Raw genomic sequence first — 25815 nt, forward strand, 5'->3', positions numbered from 1 at the left:
CTGCGGGGAGACCAGTGGGGCTGCGAGGGGAGGCCCGGCATCCTCCCAGGCTAACAGAAATGGGGAGCAGCTCCGCTCCTGTCGCCGGAGTGTGCCGGTGTGAAGGGTTGTGTGTGCAAGGTCTGAGTGAGGCCCTTGAAGGGAGGCGAGGAAGGGGAGCAAAGAGGCGGTGGGGGCTGCAGCGGTGGGGTAGGGCAGAGCCGGCGGGAGGAAGGGGACACTGGCTTCCTCGGGCCGGTCGTTTGCGTGCGGGGCGAGGGGCAGTGCAGATCCTAGCTGACACCGCGGCAGGACTTCTTCAGGGCAGGAAAGAAGGGGGGGGATTTTAATATCTGAGTTTTGGAGGAGGAGGAGGGATCATGCCCACGTTTTGGAGAATAGAAAGGAGGCGGTAGAAGCTTTTACTGGAACGTAAGGGACCCAAGTGATTACTGGACGCCTGCTCGGGGGCAAAACGAGATGGGGGGGGGGGGGGGGGGGGCTTATTTTATCCTTTCACACACGTACTCAAACCCTTCAATGTATTTCCTAGCAACTCTATCCCAGTTTCCCTTTCTTCAAGTCCTTCCCTACCGTGCTATCCCCTTCCCCTCTGGTCATTAAGGAAAAAAAAAAATTATAAGTGCCATTTAAAGAATTCTGGAGCAACCACCTTTCAGCCTCAGAAGTTTTGTCTAAGGTGCTGGATTAAAAAGCAGCGAGTATCTTTGCACGGGGATTAGCAAGAAAGTAATTTTCAGGGAGCGATAGGCGTGACCTCTCTCAGCAAGGTGTTGCAAGCATTTGGGGGTAGGAAAGGTGGGGGAAGCCATTCAAAAAACCACTTGAACAGAGCAAACCATGAAAAGTAGCTGTCGGGTCTTGGTTCTCTGTTCTGCAGCTGCTTATCACCGTTTGAGGGCTCTGATCCTGCAATGGGGCATCTGCTGTCATTGGCTGGCCTGGGGAGGTTTGTGCATAGCATGGACCCAACCTCTCAGCATTGTCCAAGGGGAAGGAAAATAATCTCAGTGAGATCATGGAAAGGTTAACCAGCCCTGGCTGGTTTGCAGGGTGGGTGCTGATGTGACTCATCTATCCAGGGGACAAATAAAAAACATTATCCTAAGCAAAAAGCTATGGTACTAATTCCCATTGCAGAAAAAATACCTGAACCACAATATATAAATCAATTCTGGTTTAGGGGAATTAAAAAACCACCAAAAAAAACAAAAAAGCACCCAACACCTATGGCATCTAATCAATCTTATATTAGCAGGATGGATTTTCTTTTTATTTCTTAATTTGAAAAGGTGGCTGGAGGGGTACTTCAATGGGATAGAAAGCCTCTCTGCCCTCCACCAGCAGTTGGCCTTGGGCTGTAGCAGCTCCGAATAGGTCCTGTTGGCTGGCTTTTTGGAAGCCAGCAGGAGCAGAGCTGAGCTGAGCTGACGAAGGGCCCTGAGGAAGCATGCCACCACCAGCAGGGGCTGGGGGAGTCTGCAGGGAGGTGGTAGCGCTGGACCCGATCCCAGTGAGAGCTGCGTGTCCCTGTCCGAGGCAGGGCTGGGTGACGGGGTAAGAGAGGCATAGGAAGAGCTTTAGCCTGTCACTGCTCCCAGTGGCTGGGGCCTCTCCGTTCCAGGAAGACCTTTGGGCCCCCCCAGCTTGGGACCTTTCACCAAGACTTAATAGCTATGGTCATATAAACACCCTCAGGATAAGGGGGCAACTGGTCTAGCAGAGTGTGGGAGGGGTGCTACCCAAGCATGCATGCTTCCCAGGAGAAGCAGAGCAGCTCGCTCTGCAGAGGCAGAAGGAAGGGCATTGACAGAGAGGGAATAAGGAGCTGACAGCAGAGGATGGGGTTACGTTGTTAAGGTCTGCAGAGCTTTCAAAGTGATTAGGTTATTTGGAAAAAGTCCTTGTTTCCTCTAGTAAAGGCTATTCCCTTCTGCACCTTCCCTCTCCCTGGCAGAGATTAGAGCAGTAAGGTTAATACAGTAGCAGGTACATCCATGAAAATCCGCAGCTGAGTCTTCACTCCAAGTGCTGCCAGCTCTTCCCTAAATCTTCAGGAATCAAGGTGCCTCGTTGGAAGTGGCTCCATTGCCTTTGTTGACGTAAAAGGGGCGGTAATGTGACTGCAATGGAGAATTTGGGGCATGTGAGTTTGACCTACCTTCTTTTTCTGACTGCCTATACTTCACCCTCTTAGGTAGCCCAACCATACGTATCTTAACATACTCCTATCTTAACACCTTCAGTCCTTCCTCTTGCAGAGCAACACCGCCTCATTTCACTACTGGAGGTGCTGGAAGTGATCAAATGCAAATGGTGTTGCTTTTTGATTTACACACATGCTTTGCATGGACTTCATTGCTGAGCCAAATCCAAATGAGTCTGTGCATCATATAAAATCTCAGACTATGAGTCATGGTTTGATGAGAGGTTTCTGGGAGAAGAGGAATGTCACCTTTATTTTTATGCTTCTGTCTGTGTCTTTTTAATTGCTCGCTAACCTGAGAACTCATGGGAGTTTTCACACTTAAAGCCACGCACAGCTATGCGAGTGATCAACTAAGTTGCATGGTATTTATTTGTGCTCTCTGGCTGGCAAGCCAAAACTCTTGTGCATGGAAATTCTCACACAATGGTGCATTGTTTATTCAGCCTCCACATGTGGCAGGGCCCAGTACTAAATGTTTGTGTAAACAGAGGCGTAAGTGGAGAGACGGGGCAGAGCCTAAAGGAATTGCCATTTTCCTGCCTCTGTTTACTGCAGTCCCGAGTTGTGTATCCTCTCATCAGGACCTACCCCTGGAATTTCATTATCATCTGCACCATTACAAATAAGCAACACATGGCAAAGTTGTCTTGCGGCCTAATGTTGGCTTGGAATCATTGCAAAACACAAAAGCCAATTTATTGACTGTGATATTGATTGACTGACTGTTGGTTTGCACTGTTCAAGGCAAAATCTTTAGCCTGGATAAGAATATTCTTACACCAACGAAGCGGTGACCAAGGCAATCAGGAAGAACTGTGGTTTTGTAATGTCTGATCTATCTTAGGTTTGATCCACTGCCCAGATCTCACTTGCAGAAGGTGAGAGACACCTCGCAGGAACATGCTGGTACCTTTCTGCGCAGCGCACTAGTTACTATCAGGCACGGCAGGAGCTGGAAGCATGGGCAGAGCAAACCCAACCCATCTTGCTGCTCAGTGCCTACTCCCAGTACCTCCTGCTCAATGTTCCCTTTTGTTGAAATTCTTTTCATTTTATGGCTTTAATTTCCAATATAGTTGGAAGAGGGGGGGCTTCATTTTAAAGAACTCCCTGTGGGTTAAAAAGACATTCCTCCTTAAACAGTATAGTCCTTTGTGAAAATTCATATTTACAGAGCTTTTAGAATGTGTATTACTTAAATACATATTTAAGACTATTTTAAAAGCTAGATTATTGGCCCAATAGACCGTAAAAGCTCCTGCAGAGCTACTGCAGTCCAGAGCACGTATTTCTATTTTGGGACTTTTTAATGCTTATATTTATCAACTCAATTGTTAGGTTCAGTGCTATCTGGTGAATATAGGCTATAAAAATAAAATAGCCGCTACAAGTGTATGCATGAGAGAGAAGGGGAGACAGAAAAAGACTGGTGACTTCATGTGGGAGAAGTTACCCAGGCTTTCTCTATGGGGATTAAGGAAAACATGGGTTGTGTTCACGGAGCACAGCACGCTGGCTGTCGTGCAGTGGGGTGCTTATTGCTAAGATGACCATACCCACATCCACCAGTGCCCAGTGCTAACAGAGACTTCTCTTTCCTGACCAGACTTCCCCAGTATACCACCACCATTAGGAAGGATAGGTTGGTATCTAAAATCACTAGGAAGAGTCTCCATCTGAGCACGCACATGATGAAGTAGATGATCTTTTAGAAAGGCAGTGATCAAACACAAGACAGAAGATACTGCAAAACTTTGCTGTTCCTAGGAGATATGTTTTGCTGTAGCATATTCAGAGACTCAAGGCTGGATTTTCTGAAAGTGATAGCGTCGACCAAGGAACATCCCTTTCACTGGTATTCATTTCCTGGTGGGGCCTTGAAAATTTAGCAGAGACATACAGCTGCAGTCCTTCGGCAGCCACTTTCTAACTGTTGTGTATTTGCTCTGTGTTATTCCTTCGGTGTGGGAATGCTCTCAATTCTTGACCCTCTCCTTCTTACATGTCTTATTTCCAGGGAACAGTAAATAATCTTTCACAAATGTATAATCGGAATTCAAAAAATAGATTTTATCTGCAGAGATGAGGGCAAAAACTTGACGATCGCGCAAGATCTTAATGCAGCACAGTGTGAATGGATGTTAAGAAAAACAGATGAACTTAGTGGTTCTGTGGTTATTAACTGTTTGTTAACCTTGTATATTTAAGATTACAAGACCTAAAATATCACTGTCTTCTGCCCCTTATAATGCACTGTTACCTGTTTTGCCCTAACAGTGCAAAATGAGTGACTTACAGATGTTCTAGTGATTTATGATTGTAGTCTGACCCCTCATCTTTGATATTGCATTTGCCCATGTAGGATGTAATTAGCAAGATACTTTTTATATGGTTGTCTCTGGTGTCATTTACGTGATCTGTGCTTTCTAGATGTCACAAACTACTAAGAGTGTATGATAGCCCTGCAGGGAGGAATACTACTACAGATAGTAGCATGTGTGCTATAGTATTTGTATAGCTTCTAGAAGCCTGGATCAAATTTTAGACCAGGGCAAAATCTTTTCAAAATGTCATTTTGAAGTATTGATTATTCCTACAACCCAGAACTGGGGGCGGGGGGGGGGGGGGTGTTAATCTGTGGAGCTGTTGACTTGAGGCTTTTACCTTCCCATCTCCAAAGGACCCCAGCCCTAGTCTCTGAAGTCTCAGGTATCCCTAGAACAGATAGTTCTCTTGCTGAAACTATGCACGTGCTTTCACACCAAGGGTATTTCTTACCAATACAGACTGCTTAGAGGATTTCCATGTCTGTGGCGTCACCTTTGCAGACTGATGTCTCACTATTGAAGGATAAGCTGTGACAACATAAAACAGCCTGTTATAGATCAGTCCCTGCCACCATCCCCGACTCCCCTTGTGAGCGTTGAGTAGCAGGACTGGAAGTGCCACATAATTAGTATTGCATTGCTTAACATTGAAATGCAGCCATTTCTGGGGTGGGACACAGCAGCCGTCAGACAGATGCCTATTCCACCACCCAACCGCTTAGGAAAAGGGAGTAAAGAAGGTCTGTCTAATTAAAATGTCTGAGGACTGCAGAGAGGTGGAATGCAATCACTCCAATTAAATTTAGGCCATGTCCCGAACTAAGCATTCTGACCCTTGCAAAGAACACTATAGGCTATTTAATTAGTGCAAAGAGCCGAGGCCTGGGTTTCATGTCAGAAATTAATGACAGTACCTCTGGCAGTGTGATAAGCCCTAACCCCCTGCTACCACACCAGCTCTGTTCTGATTCAAAAATAATACCAGCCCTGCTGGATCACGACCAGTTTCAGTGCTATCAAGAAATGGCCTTTCCCCACCATCTCCTATTTGCAAATTAATCAGACCTGACTCTGCTTGGCAGGTGCTGATGATCTTGGATTCCACCTCTGGTGCCCTTGAACTAGGGGGTAGTGAAAATAGGATTATGAGATGATGAATGGGGGATTCTGGTTCAGATGGAGGAGGACAGGCAGCTACTGCATATTTTTTTAAAGGTTGTGCTCAGTGGCTATTATTCTTTCAGGACAATAGCTGTTTTAAAACACTGATGAAGCTAGAGGGGTAAATGGCCATGAACATAATTTCCTAGTATCTTTCTCTCCCTGGTCCCTACACCTCTAAAACAATCTAAAATTCTCATATCTACCCATTACAAACAAAATTTAAAACCCCTTCAACTATTCACTAGATATAACTTTTTAATACTTTTTAACATTCTTTACTAAACTCCTGTTGCCCTGATTTAGCAGAGTAAGTTGCTCATGTAAACGTGTGTGGATCTAAGAGATAGACAGTCAGGGCAGGACATACGGGCCAGGTGTAGGACTGCTTCAGGCCTTCTTTGGGGGAACAAGAACAGGTTTAAATGTCTTATCACCTGAAAAAGGGGCAGAAGGAAGGGGAAAAAACTAAATTCCTGGTACCGGTCTTAGTGAAGAGGCTCCCGTCAGACTGTTTGCTGAAGTCACCAGGCGGATTCTGTCCCACCGAGGAGAACTGAAAAGGCAGCTTAGTACCATTGCCTACTGGAAGACAGAAGAGGTTGCGTTATTCCGTGGTCTTGCGTGCTGCAGTGGGGAAGCCTAAGCATTTGAAAACACACCCTGTAAAACTACCTTCAACCAGCTTGGGGGAAAATGGGAACTAATAGCTTTGTCCCTTTTCTCTTAGTAAGAAAAGGTAGATGAGAGCAGTCAGTTGTGGGGTCCCGGTGTACACAGTGTGCGAGCGTGAAGAGATCGCAGTGCTCCAGGCAGGCAGGGAAGAGCCTTTCTCTTGAGAGACCCAGAGTGCAGGTGTGACTGAAGAGCAGCAGCTTCCTTGCAGGTAAACTGCATCTCCAGAGACTGGAGTAATGAGGCAAAGCTACATAACTGCCAAAGCTCCCTTGCCTCCAAGCAGTTGAGGCTTTATTCAAAGCCCATTGAAATTAAAGCAAGGCTTCCCCTCCTGGACTACTTGGGGTCAGGCCCTGGCTGCCAGAATGAATCTGAGAGCAGAGATGATGAGAGGGAGACAGCCCTGCCTGTGGCATGAAAAGCAGGAACAACTTAGGTGTGGCTCTGAGACACCAGAGCTACCCCAGGTAGAGTGGCCATGGATGCTTGTAGGCTGCCTCTGAATGAAAGGAAGGGCAGGACCTTCTGAGCATGAACAAAGCAAAGAAAGAAGATACAGGTGAGAAAAAGAAGGGTGGGGATCTGGGAAGAAAAGGCATGACGTGCTGCTGCTGGTTCTCGGTACGCTAGTTCAAACCACCCCCTCCCCATTGCGCTGGACGCTGTACAGACAGTGAACAGTGGGTAGGCTCTGTCTCTGAGAACTTATGAGCTAAGTAAAAGGTGTATGTGCAGAAGAGCACCCTTGTGCTTCTTGTGCTTCTTTCTCTATTTGGAGTCTGCTCCTGGTTCTGCCAGAACCTCCACAGACTGCTTTGGATGATGTTGGCACTCCCATCTATTGCGGTTGGCTAGGTATTTCAGGATCTTTACAAATTGGCACCTATGTTTTCCATCTTCTTTTGCTGTCTGAACATTGAGGACCAGGGATGCCTTTCCCTCCTATATGCATAGCACCTAGAGCAGTGAGACCCTGGGTTTGGGTGTATGCAGACAGGGCTGATAACCCAGCTAAGAGATGGTTCTGTGAGACAGTGATTGACAGGTGATAGGACAGCTGAGAGGGGAAGCAGGAAAGGTTGATTAGCCAGCTAGAAAGCTGTGGCACGGGGGGTTAGATCCTTTCAAACTGAAGTCGGAATTACCCGTACCAAGTGTTTCCTCAGTCGCTTGGAAGGAGGAAAATTCCCATGACCGTGGGTTGAAACTGGCTGTAAAACAAGAGCATCCAGTTCAGCAGTCGGCTCCTGATGAGCTGGCTCAAAGGCCTGTGCCTGGCATTGCTCTATGAAACAGTCCCCAGCAATTTGGAAGCAGCCCCAAACCAGAAATCTGGGTCCAGAGAGTAGAGGAGGGTCCCGGTTGTCTTTCTCTGGGTTCTAGGGAATGGTGGATAGACTTCTCATTTTGAGAACAAAGTGTTCTCACTGCCACAGAGCTGTCTTTAGCTGCATTAAATTGCCAACTCAGGTTTGTCTGCTCAACATGACTATTCTGCAAAGAGACCTGCAGGCAGAGGCTTGGATTTAGAGCTCAAGAGACACAAGCAGAGGAACATTTCTTGCTCAAGCACACATTGTCTCAGCCACTGTGACAGGCGTGTGCTCCAGGGTTTCACTAGGACATCATGCTGTGATGCAGACTAGTGCTGTTTTACCCCTTTGTGAGACATTGGACTCCCAGAGGAGTGAAAAAGAGATGAATCCTTTGAGCTGTTATGCTGCCATCCTGTGGACTGCTTTTCTATTTAAGCAGTGTTTCTATTTAGGCAGTTCTCTCTCCCTCTCTGCGTGCTGAGTCCCTTCTACTCCTCATTCAAAGACTTCCAAAGGCACAGGATGATCTTTCCAACCTCCTCCTGGCTTTGGCCAAACTGTTTGCAACATCAGGAGGAGAAAGCGCAGTGGAAGGGGACAGATAGGAGTGTCGAGCAGTTGAACAGATTGTTCCTCTATCTTTTAGGCAGCATTTGAAACCTTTTATGTCTCCCCTCTGCCTCATTATGTCATCCCTGCAGGCAGATGCTCTGTGATACTGTCTTTAATGACAAGAGCAGTGGAAGTCTCCTTGAATTTAAGCAGGGCTTAAAAACCTATAGGTTCAGCTCAAATCCAAGCAGTTTCTTAGTATGGGCCACTGCAATTAGCGCAGAGCACTACTTGGGTAGCATTCCTCAATGCAGCAAACAGACTTGCTGCTGTGGCCTCAGGCAGAATTTGCAGTGATCCAACCTAGCGAGAAAAAGGGTGTGTTACAAAACTATCATGAGATATTCAAGGATTCTGTGCATATTATGCAATGCAAAGGGTGGTCCTCTTTTTTTTCCTCCCATTTTATGGAATTCCTTAGAAAAGATGCAATGGGAGGCAGTGCTGGACTTCTACGTGACACATTGATAGAGCGTAGAAAGCTCTGGAGAGTTAAATTATTATGGTTATATTGCATTATTCATCGGATAATCCTTTGCTAGCCTGCATGCAAGCTAAGTGGGTCATGTCTCCTGTTTTGCCTACTGATTCATTCTGTTCCCAAAGTCCCCATCAGTGTGGTTTCAGCAGCTGGTTCCTTTCTATCAAAGTGTTCCCATAAGGGATCATGCTTGAGCCCTCACCCTGGTGGAGAATCCAGTGCTGTTCAATCCCCATTTCAGCAGAGACTGTGTGTGCAATCATGTGCTTAGTTTTTTTGGGCAAAGTAGCTTTGTTGGTAGAAAATAAGAATGAGTAGTTTTGGAAAGCAGCAACATGTCTGTGCTCTCAGGAAAACGTAGATGTGTAGGCGGAACAAACGTTCCCCCAGTATTTGTATATTCAAAAGTCCATTGCAGGAAGCAGTGGGCCGCTGAACTGCAAGCTGCTGTACAACTCTCCCACTACTCTGTAGCTGACTGCCTCCAGCAAGTGTCCGCTCTGGCTCCACCAAACAGCACTAAATAAGAAACCCGGTATCTAGCAGTCCTTGTTGATCCCTCCTGTCTCTTGGCACATCCTTCAGAAGGCTGGGATGCTGGATCCCAGCTGGGAGCCAGGGAGCCCCTGCTCCCAGGTCTCAGCAGCTGATCCTCCAGAGAGGAGCAGAGGGAAGTCCAGGCACTATGGTCCAGAGCAGTGAGCAGCCAGGCTATGCCATGCTGTGGCACTGCCACAAATGGCTTTTCCCTTCCTTTTGCCACGTTGGGTTTCAGCCCTGACCCAGACACCTATGGGAGCGGTGATAGCAGAATGGCATTGTCTGCTGTGTTCCTCCCATCACCCCCCTACGCACGCTCTTCAAAGGCATGTTGGGCCATTTCCACCTGAACCCGAAGCCCCACGTTTGGGTAGAAATGCGTTCAGCCCATGCAATTTTAGAACTAACTTTCCACCATCCCTTAAGGTTGAAAACAGTTTTGGATGCAGGGCTGAGACTCTTGTCTCTTCCCAGCATCGGCAGCTCCGCTTAGCAAAACACGTGTTTCCCTGACAGCACAGGGTCTGCAAAGCTCTGAAGCAGCCGGGGCAGAACAGCAGCTATTACTGTCCGGGTGGTGTCTGGAGACAGGTTCCGTGCAAAACAAACCCACCACGGGCAAAATGCCCCTCTGATAAGAGGCTGCCCCCTAACTTTGGGGGGCCCGCAGGAAACAGTCCTGCTAAAGGCTTGATGATGCTGAACCGGGAATGTCGCCTCTGCGCCTGGTGTCTGCTCTGAACCGTGTCCTCACCCCCAGGGCGCCAGGCAGGGCTGCCAGCGAGCTGCCAGGCGTGGGCTGGTAGCAGAGGAGAAGGACAAAGTGGAAATCTAGACAAAGGGCTCAGTGTTGGGATCTGGGCTATCCCCATGAAACCCTAACGACAGAGCAGGCAACATCGCACTTCAAATACGCCTTCAGGGAAGTGCCACTGCTAATTGCTGGCATATCCCTTCACCCTGCCCACCATCTGGCTTTGCAGAACAGCAGCTGTAAACACATGGCAAATCCAGGCAGGGCCTTGCTCTCTAGGGACCAGAGGAAATTTGGTTACTTATTTTGTGCTGCCCTTTCTGTTCCTTTGTTTCTACAGGCATTGCTTTGCCTAGGCTTTTAGCACTCTCTGCTTCTTGCTCTGGAAGTCCTGACACTAATTTAGAAATAGACAACTGTCATTTTACAACTGAACGTGCTGAAAACAGTCATTCACTCCAAAGACTCATCCTGTAGTGTTCATGTGACAACTGGCACATAAGCAAATCACCAGGGCTCTTGTCAGTGTCAGAGCTCAGAAAAAAGAACCCTGGACTCCTGCTTTTTTAGGACGCATTCCTCGCTACCTCTATCCTTTCTCTGTAGGGAAAAAGCATGTTTTCTGGTGAAAGTAAAATCCTAACGCAGAGCAAGCCTAGTGTAGCTTTCACACTTGCTAGCACAGTGGGGTAAGGTTCTGGTGGATAATAACACTTCTTCAACCCGGTAACACATGTTAAAACTCCCCTGTATTCACAAAGTACACGGAGTTGTAGAACCTTTGCTGCCTTGTTTGAGGTGAAAAGGCAAAAACTTCTCAAAGCTCTGTAGGCTGGAGAGAAGAGCTGGCATAAACAAATGCAGAGGGACCAATCTTGTCTGGGGAACAGCAGGAAATAAGAGGGAAAGCAAATTTTGGGACAAATCATTAATGAAGTTCCTTTCCTATACTGGTGTTTGGAGGAAGCCTGACCACCATTAGGGTGCTGTACCTTTGGGAGACAGGAACATGGAAAATCTCTTCAAGTTGTCGGGCTGATTCCACTCGTAGTTGTTCATCATGTACCGGTGGTCACCTGGAGAAGCAGAGCAGGACGTGAGCTGGAGGAGGCAGTTTAGTGGCCTTGAGGGGCGATGGGAGGAGAGGGAAGGGGATAACAGACTGGAATTGCTTCCTCAAGTGCTGCAGGAGAGATGGTTCTGCCCTTTGAAAAGTTCCTCTATTTTTGTAATTCCTTTGCAGGACTCTGGCTGGGAGGTAAAGCAGTGCTGCAGCTGCCTAGAGATTCAGCCTGGGATAAAAGAAAAAGCTCCCTCAGAGGCGTAGCACAGCTGAAGCATTCGGCCATTCAGTAGATACGCTATTTCCTGAAAATCCATAGGGAGACTTGAGGGTTCAGGCATTTTCCTACCAAAATACTGCTGTGTGGCTAAAAATGTATCCCACTTCAAAAGCGGTGGTTTGGGTTTGGCTTCTTTTGTGTATTTAACCTGTGCACAGAGCTGGCTTTCAACCAGCAGATCTTGAACTGCAAGTATTACAAAGCTCAAGAAAGTCAGTGTTGGGAGGGCTCAATGTGTTGGTTTGTTCAATTTTTAAAGAAAGATGCTACACCCGAGTTGCAAACCGCTCTGGCTTCCTGGGCTCTTGGACAAGGGCGTTCGGTTCAGGCTTCATGCAAAGTGGATGAAACCTACCCTTTTGCCAGGTATTACGCAGCCTGGTTTTGGTTTTCTAACACTGATCAACAGGAAATGATGCTCTATCAGTATACTTGCTCATAAAAATACTTTCTTTTAAGGCCTCAAGTGTTATATAAACCTGTTGTTCTCTGGAAGGGGGTAAATTTGGTTCCCATGTTTAAGTAGTTCCATTCTTTGATTCTTAAGTCACTGAGCAAACTTTTATGTTATTTCTCCAATTTATTTCTGTGTTATTTAAACTCCCTGGATGCTCTCTGATTATTTGCCTCCTTGCCACACTACTAAGTAGGTACCTGTTATGACAACTAAAAGAAAGTGGATTCCCTTTGGAGTCTGCTATTAAGCAGGTTTCATTCCATTAATATAATATTTCTTCCTGGGAAGTTTTTTACACTAGAAGATCAAGCTGGTTGCAAATGAATTTGTTGCAATGACTCAGGGGGAGTCTGAGTTAATTAAATCCATTAAGTAATTGTGGAGTTATTTCCTTGCAGTCACTAGATGCAGAGTGCTGTCCTCTTTCAAGTGTAACTGTGGTTTGAAAAATGGAGAGCTCTGAAGTTTCTGAGACTCACCTTAAATAACATTTCCCAACTGAGTGGATACCACTGTTCTCATTAGGCAGACTCCAAGCTGGGTCCATTAAATCCCTGGTAAAGTTTCTGGAAGTGCCCAGGTTTCTGGCAGTAGTTAATTGTTGCCCTGCTCAGAAATGTTTTGGCGCTTGAATCCCACAGATTTCAAGTACCATTGAGGACTTCTGGCATCAGTAACATTGAGGGGACCCTAATTAAAAGTGATCAAGTGATCAAGAAGTAGTCAGTCTTTATCCAGAGCTACTAGAACTGAACATATGCATACTCTTGTTGGGTTGTACAAATGGCCAAGTAAAATGTATTTGCTTCAGGACTGGCAAAAAACAGCTCAGCAGATGGAAGGTAACTTTCTAAGTAATGGTAACTTGAATACAAAGTGCTTTTATGCTACTCATCTAGTTTTCAGAAGTGCTGTGAGTAGTCAGGCATCCAAAACCCCTTTGGCATTATGCCATCCAGAGTTTGGAAACTCTGCAAGTCTCTGGGTGAGCAAGGAGAAGAAAGAAAAACGCACAAATGTGATTTTTTGATCTGAGCTGCCTGTCATCTACTTGCATTAAGTTATAGCCAAATTTCTCAGCAAACCTTAGCACATGGAGCATTGAGAATCTGACCAGGTACGTTGCAGTGTTGAATGTTGGAAGACAAGTAATGTTCAATTTCTGGTATTACTTTAAGGGTAGGGAGAGTTTAAAATTCTGGCTCTAGCTATGCATCGTGAGCACTTTGAATGTGATTCCTGACTTTTCTGAAAAGTTGGTTCTCTGGACCAGAAGTATCTGGTCCATCTAATTCATGTCTAATGGAGAATGACGGTGCTAGATAAACGTTACTGAACTGTTTGCAGTACAGGCTCCTTGGGACCAGGGACTTACTCTTTCTCTCCATGAGGTAGGAAGGGAGCAGGCTGTCACTTGATGAATGCTAGTGATTCTCATTACAGATCTGAATGTACTCTGGTCCCATGTCACCTTCATTCTTATTGCTCTAGATTGTGAATGCCAGACAGGCTGATTCACAAAACCCAGGTTCTGAAAAACATTAGTGTCTTGACCAATAACTGAACCCATGTTGTTCTGACCTCTATGCATCTTTTCAACGGGCTGCTTTTTGTGGGGGTTTTGGTTTTGGTGTTTGGGGGTTTTATTGGCCGTTTCTTCCCCTCCTCCTTTATCATATCATCTTGTAATGTGGATCTGTCTTTTCTGGAAGGAAGTTGGAGTGATTTGCATGGCTGTTTCCCAGAAAAAAAGGTGGTGTATTAATATGGGAGGAATGTCTAGTGAGTACTGTGAATTTGAAGGAAATAACAGTGATCTTGCAGATTTGCAGCCGAGTTCCTCAGCTACTTGTGTTCTATGAACTAGACTTGAGATTATTGCTGCATCTTTTCAAGTCTCATGTCCTTCTGGACAGCAGGGTCCAATTTATCCTCACGTTACCTATCCAGCTTCTTGACCTTTATCGTTCTGGTATCTGGGGTTCCACAATTATTAATAGATTATAGCTTTATAGCAGCCTGGTGAGATAATGATTAATTCCTATCGCTATTATTCTTAGTGCAAGAGGTCTTTTCATGGGATTAAGTAACTTGCCCAAGGTTACAAAGGCTGTTTGTGGGAGAGCTGGGAAGTGAACCTCAGTTATGGAGCCCCATTCTAGTGCCCTGTCCTCCTAATCTTATGTGTGAGCTTGATGCAAGACAAGTCCTTTCTGCAGAACTAATTGGGAGACACAGAAAGTAAGTGGGTTCTAAAACTTAGAAGATTCCTTGCAGTGCTGTGGTATTGACCATGACCTCTCTATTCACATAAGAAAGATCACCTATCCTTGAACATCACTGAAGCGTGGGGACCATTTGGCACTGCCTGTCCCTTGAACACCCTGGCTCAGGGCAGGCAGGAAACGAACCTATCCCTAATGGAACATGAAGAGAAGTATGATCAGAGAGAGTTATGCTGGTTCAAGTCATAGCTTAACCTTGAACACCAAAATGGAGACCTTTTCACTTGGAAAATCTGTTATTAGATTTTCAGTGACAGGTGCTTGCAGGGTATTTCATGTTCCAGTCAGGCAAGCAGTGGCTGAAATGGGCTGTTGTAAAATGGTATGTCATACGAGCACAGCAAATGTGCTAACCGAGCTGTACAAATAGGCTAATGACAGGATTTCAAAATTGCCATGCTGGGGTGGCTACATTCACATTTCTGCCGCTGCATTCTCAATTTACCTAGTGAGCCACTGAGTTGCCTTAGTATATCTGTGCAGTCTTCCACGTAAAGACTGTCGTGCTAAGCTTGCAGGGGTTTGTTGGAGCCTGGCGCAAGGCGGAGTGTCCCTGCTGGCCTCTTGCAGGAGGGAAGGATCACTGTTCTCGACCCCCCAAGAGAAGTGCTGCTCTGAAGTTCCACGCAGGACGTGGCTGAAACAATTAAACACTGCGAAGCCATAATGCAAAACAGCACTCGGGGAAGCAGGGCTAGTTTGGGCCCCTGGGTCCCCTACACATGAAATACTTTATATCCCTTGCACTTCAGCTGGCTCCATCCCCACGTAGGTCTGGTAGGATAGCTCTGATATTCCCAGAATGAGTTTCAGCTACAGGTAGTGTTTCTCCCGCTTTCCTTAGGTCTTTGCTTACTTTCTCCTCTGTGAGAGCACACTCATCACACTTCATCTCCTCTGACTCTGAGCTAGGCTTTGCCGAGGGAGGGAAGGGGCAGATCTCAGATACTCTACCATTCTCCATGTGGTTCCTCTCTATGAAGTTGCGGCCAAGGTCGGCCTTGCAGATCTTCTCCACATGCCTCATGCAGACGTTTAGGAGGTCATCTCTGAGGAGTCCCATAGATGGGCTCATGCTCTCCCCTTCAAGCAGCACACTGTATGTTGGGAGAGATGGAGGGGGGACGTAATTCCGCATCAAAGCCCCAAATTCCTGTCAAAAAAAAAAAGGGAGGAAAGGTTACTGAGGAACAGAAGAGACAGAGGTTAGATCCTAGGGAACTGGCTAATGTTAGGCTCCAAATAGCATGAAGTGCAAAGGAAAACAGTGAAGGTGGAGAGGGCAGACAAATGTTCTGCCTGTGAGCTGTAGCCATCTACAAAAAATTCAGGCATTTGCATGCCTAAGTTCATTCTTCACCTACCGGAGCAGAGACAGCTTCAAATGTCAGGGTTGGTTCTTGCCATACGTGTGCATTGAACTGGACAAGATTAACGCATCTTATACCAACTTGGGATTTGTCTTTGGGACAAATCCTGTCCTCATGGGAAAAAAGGAAAGGAAAATGAGATCTCAGTTACCTGCAGGAAGAGCACAGAGTCACTGATCTGGTGGATCTGCTCCCTGTTCTCCTTGTCCTCCCGCAGAAGCTTTGCCCTCTCTTCCAGCTCATCCACTATTTCTTTCACATTCTCCGATGCAATCTTTTCCCTCTGGTCCAGGGCAGCCTTCACTTCATCCCTCTGCCTCTCCAGGTCACGGATCAGCTCTTTGAAATGCTGGTCCACCGTGGCTTTCTCATTGGTGGTGTAGTTCTGTGGAGGGAAAGGGCAGAGAGAGGAGGCAGTAGAAAAGACACAGGAGAAATAAAATATTAAACTTCTCAGAGAGTCACTTGCTACTAGAGGGATACAGAGGGGAATACATCCAAGCATTCTCAGCATTTAGACTGTGACTATGGAGACTCTAGGTATGTCTTAGCACCAGAAAAGTTGTGCCAAGAGTAGTAATACTTGTTCTTGCAATAATTGCATGTATGTAATCTACAGGGCATGCTGTCTTCCTGATTATAAAAGCATGTATTTTATTTCAATTCATGAACTGCACTCTTAGGTGATATTTAAAAACACTGTTTATAACCTTCTAAATCGTGGTTCTGGCTCCTCAAGAATTTGAAGACCAAATTGCCATCATTTCAAAGAATGAAAGCTGCTGAAACACTTTTTACAAACCTGACCTCTAGGTCCTTCTGAAATATTTCTCAGGAGGGCTGTGGATGTAACTATATTCAGAGTTAAAATTTCTAGGTCAGATTTCCAATAATAATAATAAAGCAGGCGAACAGCAGAACTGGCAAGCCAATGTGTGTGTACCACATAAAAGGGAGAAGAATGGCTTTGCCTATTAATATTATGCAAATTTTCTGGGGTGTCTCCAAATAGTGTTTTCATAGTTAGGGTATAAATGAAAAAAATAACACCATTACTATATTCTAACCCTTAGCGGGGTGCAAGAATTATAAAGGAGCCCTATATCAGTATGGAAATAAGCTGTTCCATTATAAACAAGATATTTGTTGGTGTAACTGCACATGTTCCTGTTGCCTTATCTCTGTTTGGGCAATCCAGAGCCCTCCTGGAGTTTATTTTTGTGTGTGGTCTAGCAGGAAAAAAGAGCAGTACACCTTTGTTTCCGAATCAGCATGTCTACTAGTGATTGAAGAACTGTAAGGGACCCAAAGCAGGGAGGTGCCTTGGATCATTTTGTAACAAGGCTGTGCTGCCTGTTCTTGATCTCCTGAAGGGTATGTTGCAAGATTACTTCAGCAGGAGTTGTTGTTTCCAAGATTTGGCATGAGTGAGTTTTGGAGAGTGATGAGATAGAGACTGGGTAAGGAATGGAGTGAGTAAGAGCTGGATATGTCAGAGAAATTGAGGAAAGGAGGAGAGGGATGTGAGAGAGTGGAAAAGAAAGGAAAGTACAGGAGAAACAGAGAAGCGAACCTGAAAGAATATCCCATACGCACCTTGATACGGTCCCTCTCCTTCTGCCACTTATCCATTTCATCTTCTACCTCAATGATCTTCAGCTGCAGTTGCTCTTTCTGCAGTGAAAGCTCAGCCTGTGAGAAGAAGGGAGTCTCATGAACTGGGGCTGAAGGTGGCCTACTTCAAAGAGGCACTGTGCTTCCACTTATGCATTTGGCCCTGAACAATAATAGCCGGGAGGTACAGGTTCCTGGCACTGCTTGAAATGGAGATCATGTGCTGACACTGGACAAGATCCCAGAGCTTCTGGCTGGGTCAAGAGATTCAGCTCCCTCAGCAAAGACAGCAGCAGAAGCACCCACCTACTAGGCTACCGTCATGGTGCTGCTTTTAATCACATTGGAGTCATTAGCTGGAGGGGGAAGAGGCCGGTTTCAAAATTCAGCTGTGTATGCAGTGAAGGGCCCATCCCAGGGTGTGCCTCTGCAGCAATAACAGTTTTCATGTAATTACAGAATGACGTTTGACGAGTGTTGCAACAAGAGGACGATGCCTCCGGCAGGAATTCTGTTTAGACAGGATTGTGGATTAATTTGCTCTGAATTGAGAGCTTTCATGTTATGATGAAGCTGGGGAATGCTTGGAAAAAATAAAAAACACAAAAGGAGGAGCGAGGACATGTAGTCAACCATGCTTGGCTTACATCAGCAACTTCACTAGGATTCATTTGCATTTCATTTTGCACTGGCTTCCCAGAGAAGCTCAGACCAGACAATTGCATGCAAGGTAGTTCATAGAACTGGAGCCGGTGGAGGGCCGGGCAGCCATGCACTGGTGTAACATACCGGTTGGTGTGCATGCCGTGTCTCTGGATCAGACCAGGACCTGGCTGTTTAATGCCTTGCGCCGTTAACTCTGGGCAACCCCTCCCTCGGTCGTTCATATTCACCATGTCCCTGCCCAACAGATCATGACAAAGCCTTTGTTTACGCATTTCAAGATCTTTCTATGTTTTGCGTGTGTACAGGTTGGTCACAGCACAACTATAACTACAGGCAATCTGGCTATGGGACACTTAGCCCAGAGCTGTTTAGGAACTACGCAGTTGGCAGAAATTACCTGTATTCCACAACTGATCTATGTCGTGTTAGGAAAGTTCTGAAAACTCACTGTTCACGTGGGATCCTTTGGCATATGGTTGTATTACCCAAAAGCACTTACAGTTAGGCCAACAGTTAGAGGCAGGGGAGATGAAGGATGGATAAATCCACTCCCACAGCAACTAACACGGTGGGGTCTCCCTGCTGGTAAAACATAAGGTGTAGTTCCCACTGCTTTGCCGCCTATCCGAGAACATAATACAACACGAAAACCTGGGTCTTCTCTTGTGATCATAGTTGCCCTCGGGGTAGGAGTTTAAAAGTTTTCAATTCTCCATTCAAGGAGTAGAAAACAGCATCACACGATGAAGAGCGGGCAACAAGTGGTCAACCAGCTCAGACCATGGGAATCAGCCCGTCAGGGCTCTTGTCTTGGTGCCAGTCACTGTAGTGTTTGAACATCCTCTTGAGCTTGAATCAAGCACAGCTGCATCTGAGAGCCATTGACTCTAGCTGTTCCAATTTAGAAAATCTCTATTTATAGAGGGAAAACAATTTGATAGTTGTTTTATTGCCTTATAAAACAGAACAAAGGGGGAACAAAAAAAGCAAATGTAAGTGAAGGTATCTCAGTACCAGAAGAGCTGCATTCTCACGTTTCCATTGTCCTTGTTTGTTGAGAGTTAGGAGAGCAGTGGCCCTCTAAATATTATCCATGCACCCTGACAGCCTTCAATAGTCAACTGAATGCAGTCATGAGCTCATATTCTACAGGGGGTCAGAGCAGACATGGAAAGGGTATCAAGATGAGAAAATTCACTCTACTACTGATCAAGAGAGTAAAAGGCATGAGCTTCATCCTATCGTTTTCACATTTTCAAGACAGTGACTTGGAGGAATGCATGCTTTTTTCCATTCTCACGTGCACTGTGAGATGTCCTCTGCATCAAGACACAAAGGTGTGCAACCATGTTTGCACAGCAGGGAAATGCAATGAGATAAAAGCATTTTAGATCCAGATATCCATCGCACTGCAGTAACCGATGTGAGAAATTACACTATAATGCAAGTTGTTTCCTTGAGCCACAGAGCTACGTCCAGATGGCATTAATTGTTAGCAAAGTAAAAAGCACATCTCCTGAGCAATGGGAGGTCTTGTTTTCCTCCTCATCCCTAAATATCAGGATGTTCTTATGACAAGAATGTGAGTGAAATCATACAGAGGAGGGACTGGAGGGGTTTTTGGTTTGGTTTTTGGTTTGTTGTTTGTTTGTTTTTTTTTTTTTTGAGAAGAGCAGACCTTTCACAGCCATGTAGACACTCCCAAACACAAGGGGTTTTAAAAGAAAGGTAACAGGAAAAAATTTCAGGTGATGGCTGGAAAGTCGCGATAACAATATTATACTCTTATAGTGCTTTTTAATTAAGGTGGGTCTCAAAGGAATTTTGCAAACTATTACTTGCTCAAAAGTGATAGCTAACTCTTAACAGCTTGTTGCAGCTGTAATATCCCTTCACCCAGAAAGGTAGTTTGAGTGCCTCTGGGATGGGATGTAACAACTATTTAAGAGCAGACCCACACTACAATTTAGAGTGAGAATTATGATTTGCAAATGGAAATTACAGAGATAGTTCCAATAGCCAGAATGCAAACACCACAGTCATTTAGGTTCGGCTTGGGTTAAAACGCCCATACTGAGGGCAAAAGGAAACACTAGTACAGACACCAGCAAAAGCAAGGGAGGTGAAGGGAGGTGTTTCATTGCATGACAGTACAAACACTAAAACTAGTCTTACCATAGAAAAAATGTTAAAAAGAGGTCCAGGGAGACTATGGAATAGTACAAGAACTGGTGACATGGGCACAAGGAGGCGGATTCGGTAGGGATGCTCTGGAGGTGGACCACAACGTAAGGGGTTCGGCAAAGGTGATTTCATGATGTTTTTAAGGCCCTGTTCAGTCTGGGGCTGGCTGGAAGATTGCTTTAGCTGTCCACATATATCCTGTGTTACATTTACAGTACGGTGCTTACAAGTACTAGGGACAGTCAACTTCTTGGCTTCATTCCCTATGAAGAAACTTCTCTCCGAGCTTTCTTCATTTTTCTCAGATTCTCAACAATCCCTGATCCCCTTATGTGACAGACCACCCAGAACAAATCCATTGGGTGAGACTTGGGGCTCAGGAGGTCCTAGTGATAGATAATATAGCAGCTCCACCCATTGTGGGGGGAGTCCCTACAGTGCAGAAATAACAATAACAGTGAAGACAATATAGGAAATAAGGGCTTAGGCCATTCAGTTTGACTATAGCAAGTTGAGAAATGCTGGCACTGAGAGTCTTTGAGCTAAGACAGGATCCCCTATTAGACTCTAAGTTAATTAGGACAGTCAAGAGGCCTAAGTGAAAGTTCAGAGTGTACACCTAAACATCCACAATAGAACCCAGCCCTTGTGCTGTAAAGGACCTAAAGATGTGAGATTGAGTCTTGCATCATGATGCAACTCATTTTTGCAAGGCAGCAATACAAGCATCATCATGTCTTAATGCTCTGGGAACCCAGTGCCTGAATCAGGGAACACCCCTGTGTCACCAGCCTGGAAGAGCTATGCTAATTACCTGACAGCAACAACCAAAATGCAATAATGAAGCTAGAGAAGTAGTGTTTAAACTAGTTGTCCTAGTACATGGCCTGCAGTGGAAATTACATGGCTCAGAAATCAGCAAATTGTTTGAGACATTATTTCTGCTGGTTTTGCCATTACATTTTTCTATCTAAGCTTTTGTTAAGCAGAGGTGGGTGTCAGTGGGCTACAATCTCTGGGGACACTGCCAGCATCCTGCAAAAATACACTAGTCGCTGCATGAGCTGAGGCCAGAAAAGGCCCTCTGCTTTGCACAGTTTGAAGAGAATTCCTTACCTGCAAACTGGTGGATTTTCCTTGGGTTCTGCCCTCACTGTAGAGGCATTAATGCAGAATGCAGGCAAACAGGCAAACCTACTCTAAATCACAATTTGCAGCAGGTCGGTTTCCACAGCCTTCCAGCTAGGAAGAATGTCCTGAAGGGAACTACACTATCTCTGTGGAAAGAGCATCTATTTTAAGCTGTCTCCACAGAGCAACCACAACCAGTGTAGATAAGGTCTTAACAGCCACATCGTGTCCTAACCTTGCATCAGTGGGAAAGGCCAAAAATCCTTTACTGGCACATTGATACGCTCTTGTTTGCTCTCTATTCAGACAGTGAAAGCAATACAGAGAGGGCTCAGATGGAAATCACTCTGGATCCATCTCTGTGGACGGTTGACTTCAAAGCCTACTTCAGACTCTGTGAAGTCTCCCCTTTTAAAAGTCACTTTGTTGAAACAAGGAACACCCAGTTCCCATTTCTGCACGGCAGTTCTCTGCTGCCTCTTTAAACCTGCTGTACAATGTGAACTTTTCTTTAAAGGTAAAGAATTAAAGAAAAAAAAATCAAAGTGCTTTTCACTAGAACTGACCTGACATGCTGAGTACTAAGGCTGGTGCTGGATAGTAACGCCAGGTTATTTACAGCTCTGTGACTGGCAGGCATGTGTGAAGTTGTCTTGTTTTGAGAATAGGTCTATAAAAGAGGTTTTGAATGAAGGATCCCCTTTCAAAATGAAGGATTCTGTCTGAAAGGGGGGCTCTAGTTCTGCTGATAAATCAAGCTGGCCAGGGGGTTTTATTGGAGTGTACAAGCTGCTATTGACAAGTCTCACTTTCAGCTGTGGGGGGTTATTACCCAGCCTCAAAGATGTTTTCTTGGTTGTTTCTTGTACTGATTCTGGTGGGGGTGTTACTTTTCCTTTAAATCTGTAGCAGGAAACTAATGCAAAGTGGATCTGGGGAAGGCATTAAAGGTTTGCTGGGTAAAATACGCAAATAACCACTGGGTGGAAACAGAAAAAATATCTCTGTCTTCCCTGCCAAGTTGTCTCTGTCTGACCCCCTATGCCTTTCACTCTTGTCTGCTCAGCAGCACACCAGGAAGGGGGATGACTGACTCTCACCCCAGCCTCCTGAAAAGTGGAAGATGCTGCTGTGTTCTCCCTCTCTTCCACAGACACAGACATATCAGGCTTTCCACTGCTTGCTTAAACGCTTGAACCAGTAGGTGTCTGTATACTGGCTTGCTTGTTTGCATTCCTCTTCTCTTAAGCTGTACTGGCTCTATCTGCATTGTGGAGCAAGCAGACTTACCTAATTCTGCAGAAAGATCTTAAGCTATCCCTTGCTTTCCCAACACTGAAGTACAGCACCTCTCTTCCCTACAGGCCTATAGCAAAGATAAACTCACGAAAGAGACTGTAACCTGCGTTAATTCTGCAATACAAAAGGAACAGATAAACCTAAAATAAGCATATTACACCTTATTATGTGGCAGGTTTGTGCCATCAAATTGCTGAGCACCCAGATTGACAGTCAGGCTTGAGTGCCTCACAGCACAGCCCCCCCCACCCCCCAGTTCTGCTGGAATCCTCTCCAGGTTTGGGGTCGCAGTATAGCCAGGGACTGGGAAATCCTTGCAGATAAACCAATTGTTCCTTGACAACCAACACTCTGTGAAAGAGTCTGTCTAGATACAGCTGTATTCTGGTCACCAGTCCAGTGTCACAGTTAGCAAATTTGGAGGCAGTAAAGCTATGCTGGAGCTGCTTGGATGCCAAGCTGTGAAAACGGGGCAGGGACGGGGTTGACCTGATGTGGGTTTTTTGCTTATTCTTTCCACAAAGGCCAGCAGCACCAGCCATGCTTTGCCACTCTTCCAATTTGTGGTCGTATTCCAGCTTGGCTGATTTGCAAGACTTGAATAGGTGGTGCACACAAGGGACTTGGAAACGTTCATTCCTCTTTGTGGTTCTTGCTAAGGCTCCGCCAATGGTGAATAAATCGGGGCTAGGAGTAAAACGTTTGTGAGCAACAGCTATCCTGTTAATTGGTTTTGTCTGAGTGAATACTCACTCAAGTTACAACATGATCAAAACTCGTTGTCAGGAGAAATTTGCACATGTGTATGATTCATATTGATAAAGCCCTAAATCCTTTAGGCTTAGCAGCAGCAGAAACAGCACAGGGCAGTACAGGAACTAAAGCACGGAGCTAACAAGAGTGGCACAAGGACTCTGAGAAAGAAATCAAACATAATTTAAATCTTAGGTAAAGTCTTCTCTGCCCAGCTATGGTTGCCTCTTGAAAAGCAACGTGTTCTAGGTCCATCCAACCACAGGAAGAAGGCTCTGGCTAGCTTTGGTTCCTCAGGGAGCAACTGTTAACCTCTTTTCAGTAGAAACGGCTAAGAGGAATTTGACAACCTGGCAGACACTAGGCACAGCTTTATGAGAGTTAAGCATATGCTATGTTCAGAGCTGACATCAAAAACACAAGAAAAAGCAATTATGAAACAAACAGCAGGCTAGCGAGTCCTGCAGGAATTTCTTTAAGAAAGTCTGTCTGAGACATGGAAGAAACCTTGTCTGGTTTCAGCAAGGCTGCAAGTTGGAGATGACATTGCAAGAAAAGACCAAAAATTTGAAGAATAAAAGGAAGACAGAGATAAGCTCTAGATAAGATGCTCTTTCAGCCTTATGAGATAAATCTTCCTAGCACCTTAGAAAGAGTTAAACTGTTCTTCCAAGTTAAGGGTAACTCAAGAATTTCCAACAGCGGGTACTTGTATTTGACTGTTCACCACATCAGAGCGCTGGCTTGGGCTGTGCCTAAGATTAGGATTTAGCAGATCTTAGGGCCCTTCCAGTTTCTGCCATAAACTGTCTGTGTGATTCTAGGCAAATTGTTTTACATTACTGTTTCATGGGTCTCCTTTCTGTAATCTCTCCTGGTCTGTCTGCTTAGATCAGATGGTCTCTAGGCCAGGACATGCTCTTTCTATGGGGATGTACAGGACCGAACGTGGTGAGACCCTGATCTTGACTAGAGCTAGTGGAATAATCATACATCCACCCAGAAAGCAAACAGCATAAGACTTTAAGCAAACAAAGGTGGAAGACTTCTCATTAGTGAGCACTGTTTCACATACCAGCCTCATCTCCTTAAATGTCCATCCTTTGAACCTATTGTAGTAACACTTCAGGGGAAATTATAACGTTTTGTGTTTGCACCAGGATTTTTTCTTCATCTGAGCTTCAAAAGACTCTTTCCATAGGTGGGGCTTGACACTATTATATCCGTAACAGAAAAGCAAAGAAAAACAAAAAGCCATAATCTCACTCTAAGTAGCTGAGATAGCAATTTTCAATAGTAACCTAGCAGCCACTAGTAACTTGAGCAGCGACTGATCTGACTACCTGTATTCTGGAGGTCCTGAACTTGAGCAATACCCCACATTTCAGGCTGCAGATAACACTACACAATCACCGTCAAAACTTGAGACAGTTTTTTGAAAACTTAGCATGTAAGGCTTTGATTCAGCTTCTGCTGAAAGTCAGTGGTGCAACCAGGGGTGGAAACCAGGTTCTCCACGCCCTCCAACCCAGTCTGCTACACAACACCAGCGCTACGCTGCTGTAACCAGCTATTAGGAGAACGACAATCCCATTGCAGCAGAGTCCAGGCAATATCAGTTCTCCATTAAATGCTTCCCATCCACCACCCCTGCATCCCAGAATTACATTGCAGACATGATTTTAGGAGAGACTGTCGGCTGGAGAGCAAAAGCTGTGGTGTAATATTGAGGTCCATTGGAAATACTGATGGGAATGTGCAATAAAAAGAGCATTACCTCTTTTCCCGCTTTCTCGATCTCCACTGTCACTGTGCTGTGGTTCTTGTGCTCCTGGAACATGCAGAGGTAGCAGATGCACATCTGGTCTGTCTGACAGAACAGCTCCATGGTCTTCCCATGCACAGGGCATTTTCTTGCTTCAAAGTCCCTGATGGGGTCCAGGAGCTGGTGGTCCCGGAAAGCTGCTCCCTCCAGATGGGGCTTGAGGTGCAGCTCACAGAAGGAAGCCTGGCACACCAAGCAGGACTTCACGGCCTTTTGCTTGTTATCGATGCAGGAATCGCACAGAACATCCTCGAGCTTCACCCTGGGCCGTGACCCAGCTGCTCTGTCAGGCTTGTTGAAGGTGGATCTTCTCAGGTCCCCTGTCTCCACTAGAGGGAGGGAAGTTTTCTTCAGGTCCCCCATCTGCCCCCCAGAGAACAACGACTTCCTCCCTTCCCCTTCACTAGGCAGGAAGCTCTTTTTGGAATCCAAGGAGAAGAGGGGCTTCCTGAGATCGCCTTTCTCTGCAAAGGAGAGGGGTGGTCTCCTCATGTCTCCTATCTGTCCACTGGCATATTGCATCTTCTTTGAATCTGCTGAATCCATGCTGAAGTAGGTTGATCTCTTCTCATCGGACGACTCCACAAACTGAATGATGGGCCTCTTCCAGTCACTCCCAGAGAAGAGGGAGCTCTTGATTTGCCCTGTCTCCAAAGAAGCACCACCAGTGCCCTTCATAGCTTCCTTCTCACCTCCGCCAGGGTTTGCGGTCTTCTTCACTTCTTCTTCTTTTTTGGGGGCAGATGGACTCTTCACATCCTCTGGCTTCCCAGTGGTACCATTTGTCCTTGCTGCACTCCCCGTTTCCAT

The 25815-nt window shown here is 45.7% G+C and overlaps 1 protein-coding gene across 1 annotated transcript; it reads right to left on the bottom strand.

Moving 5' to 3' along the window:
- Window positions 1–2060: 2060 nt before the first annotated feature.
- Window positions 2061–25815, bottom strand: TRIM29 (tripartite motif containing 29). Its single transcript, XM_075521224.1, has 9 exons — window positions 24958–25815; window positions 17130–17225; window positions 15685–15918; window positions 15118–15316; window positions 11071–11154; window positions 7521–7586; window positions 6181–6282; window positions 4988–5064; window positions 2061–2123 (listed from the first exon to the last, which is right to left on the bottom strand). Exons 1-9 carry the CDS (start codon window positions 25813–25815, stop codon window positions 2061–2063), a joined length of 1779 nt encoding a protein of 592 aa, XP_075377339.1.

Source organism: Mycteria americana, chromosome 19, assembly GCF_035582795.1.
Source record: "Mycteria americana isolate JAX WOST 10 ecotype Jacksonville Zoo and Gardens chromosome 19, USCA_MyAme_1.0, whole genome shotgun sequence".
Lineage (NCBI taxonomy): Eukaryota > Metazoa > Chordata > Aves > Ciconiiformes > Ciconiidae > Mycteria > Mycteria americana.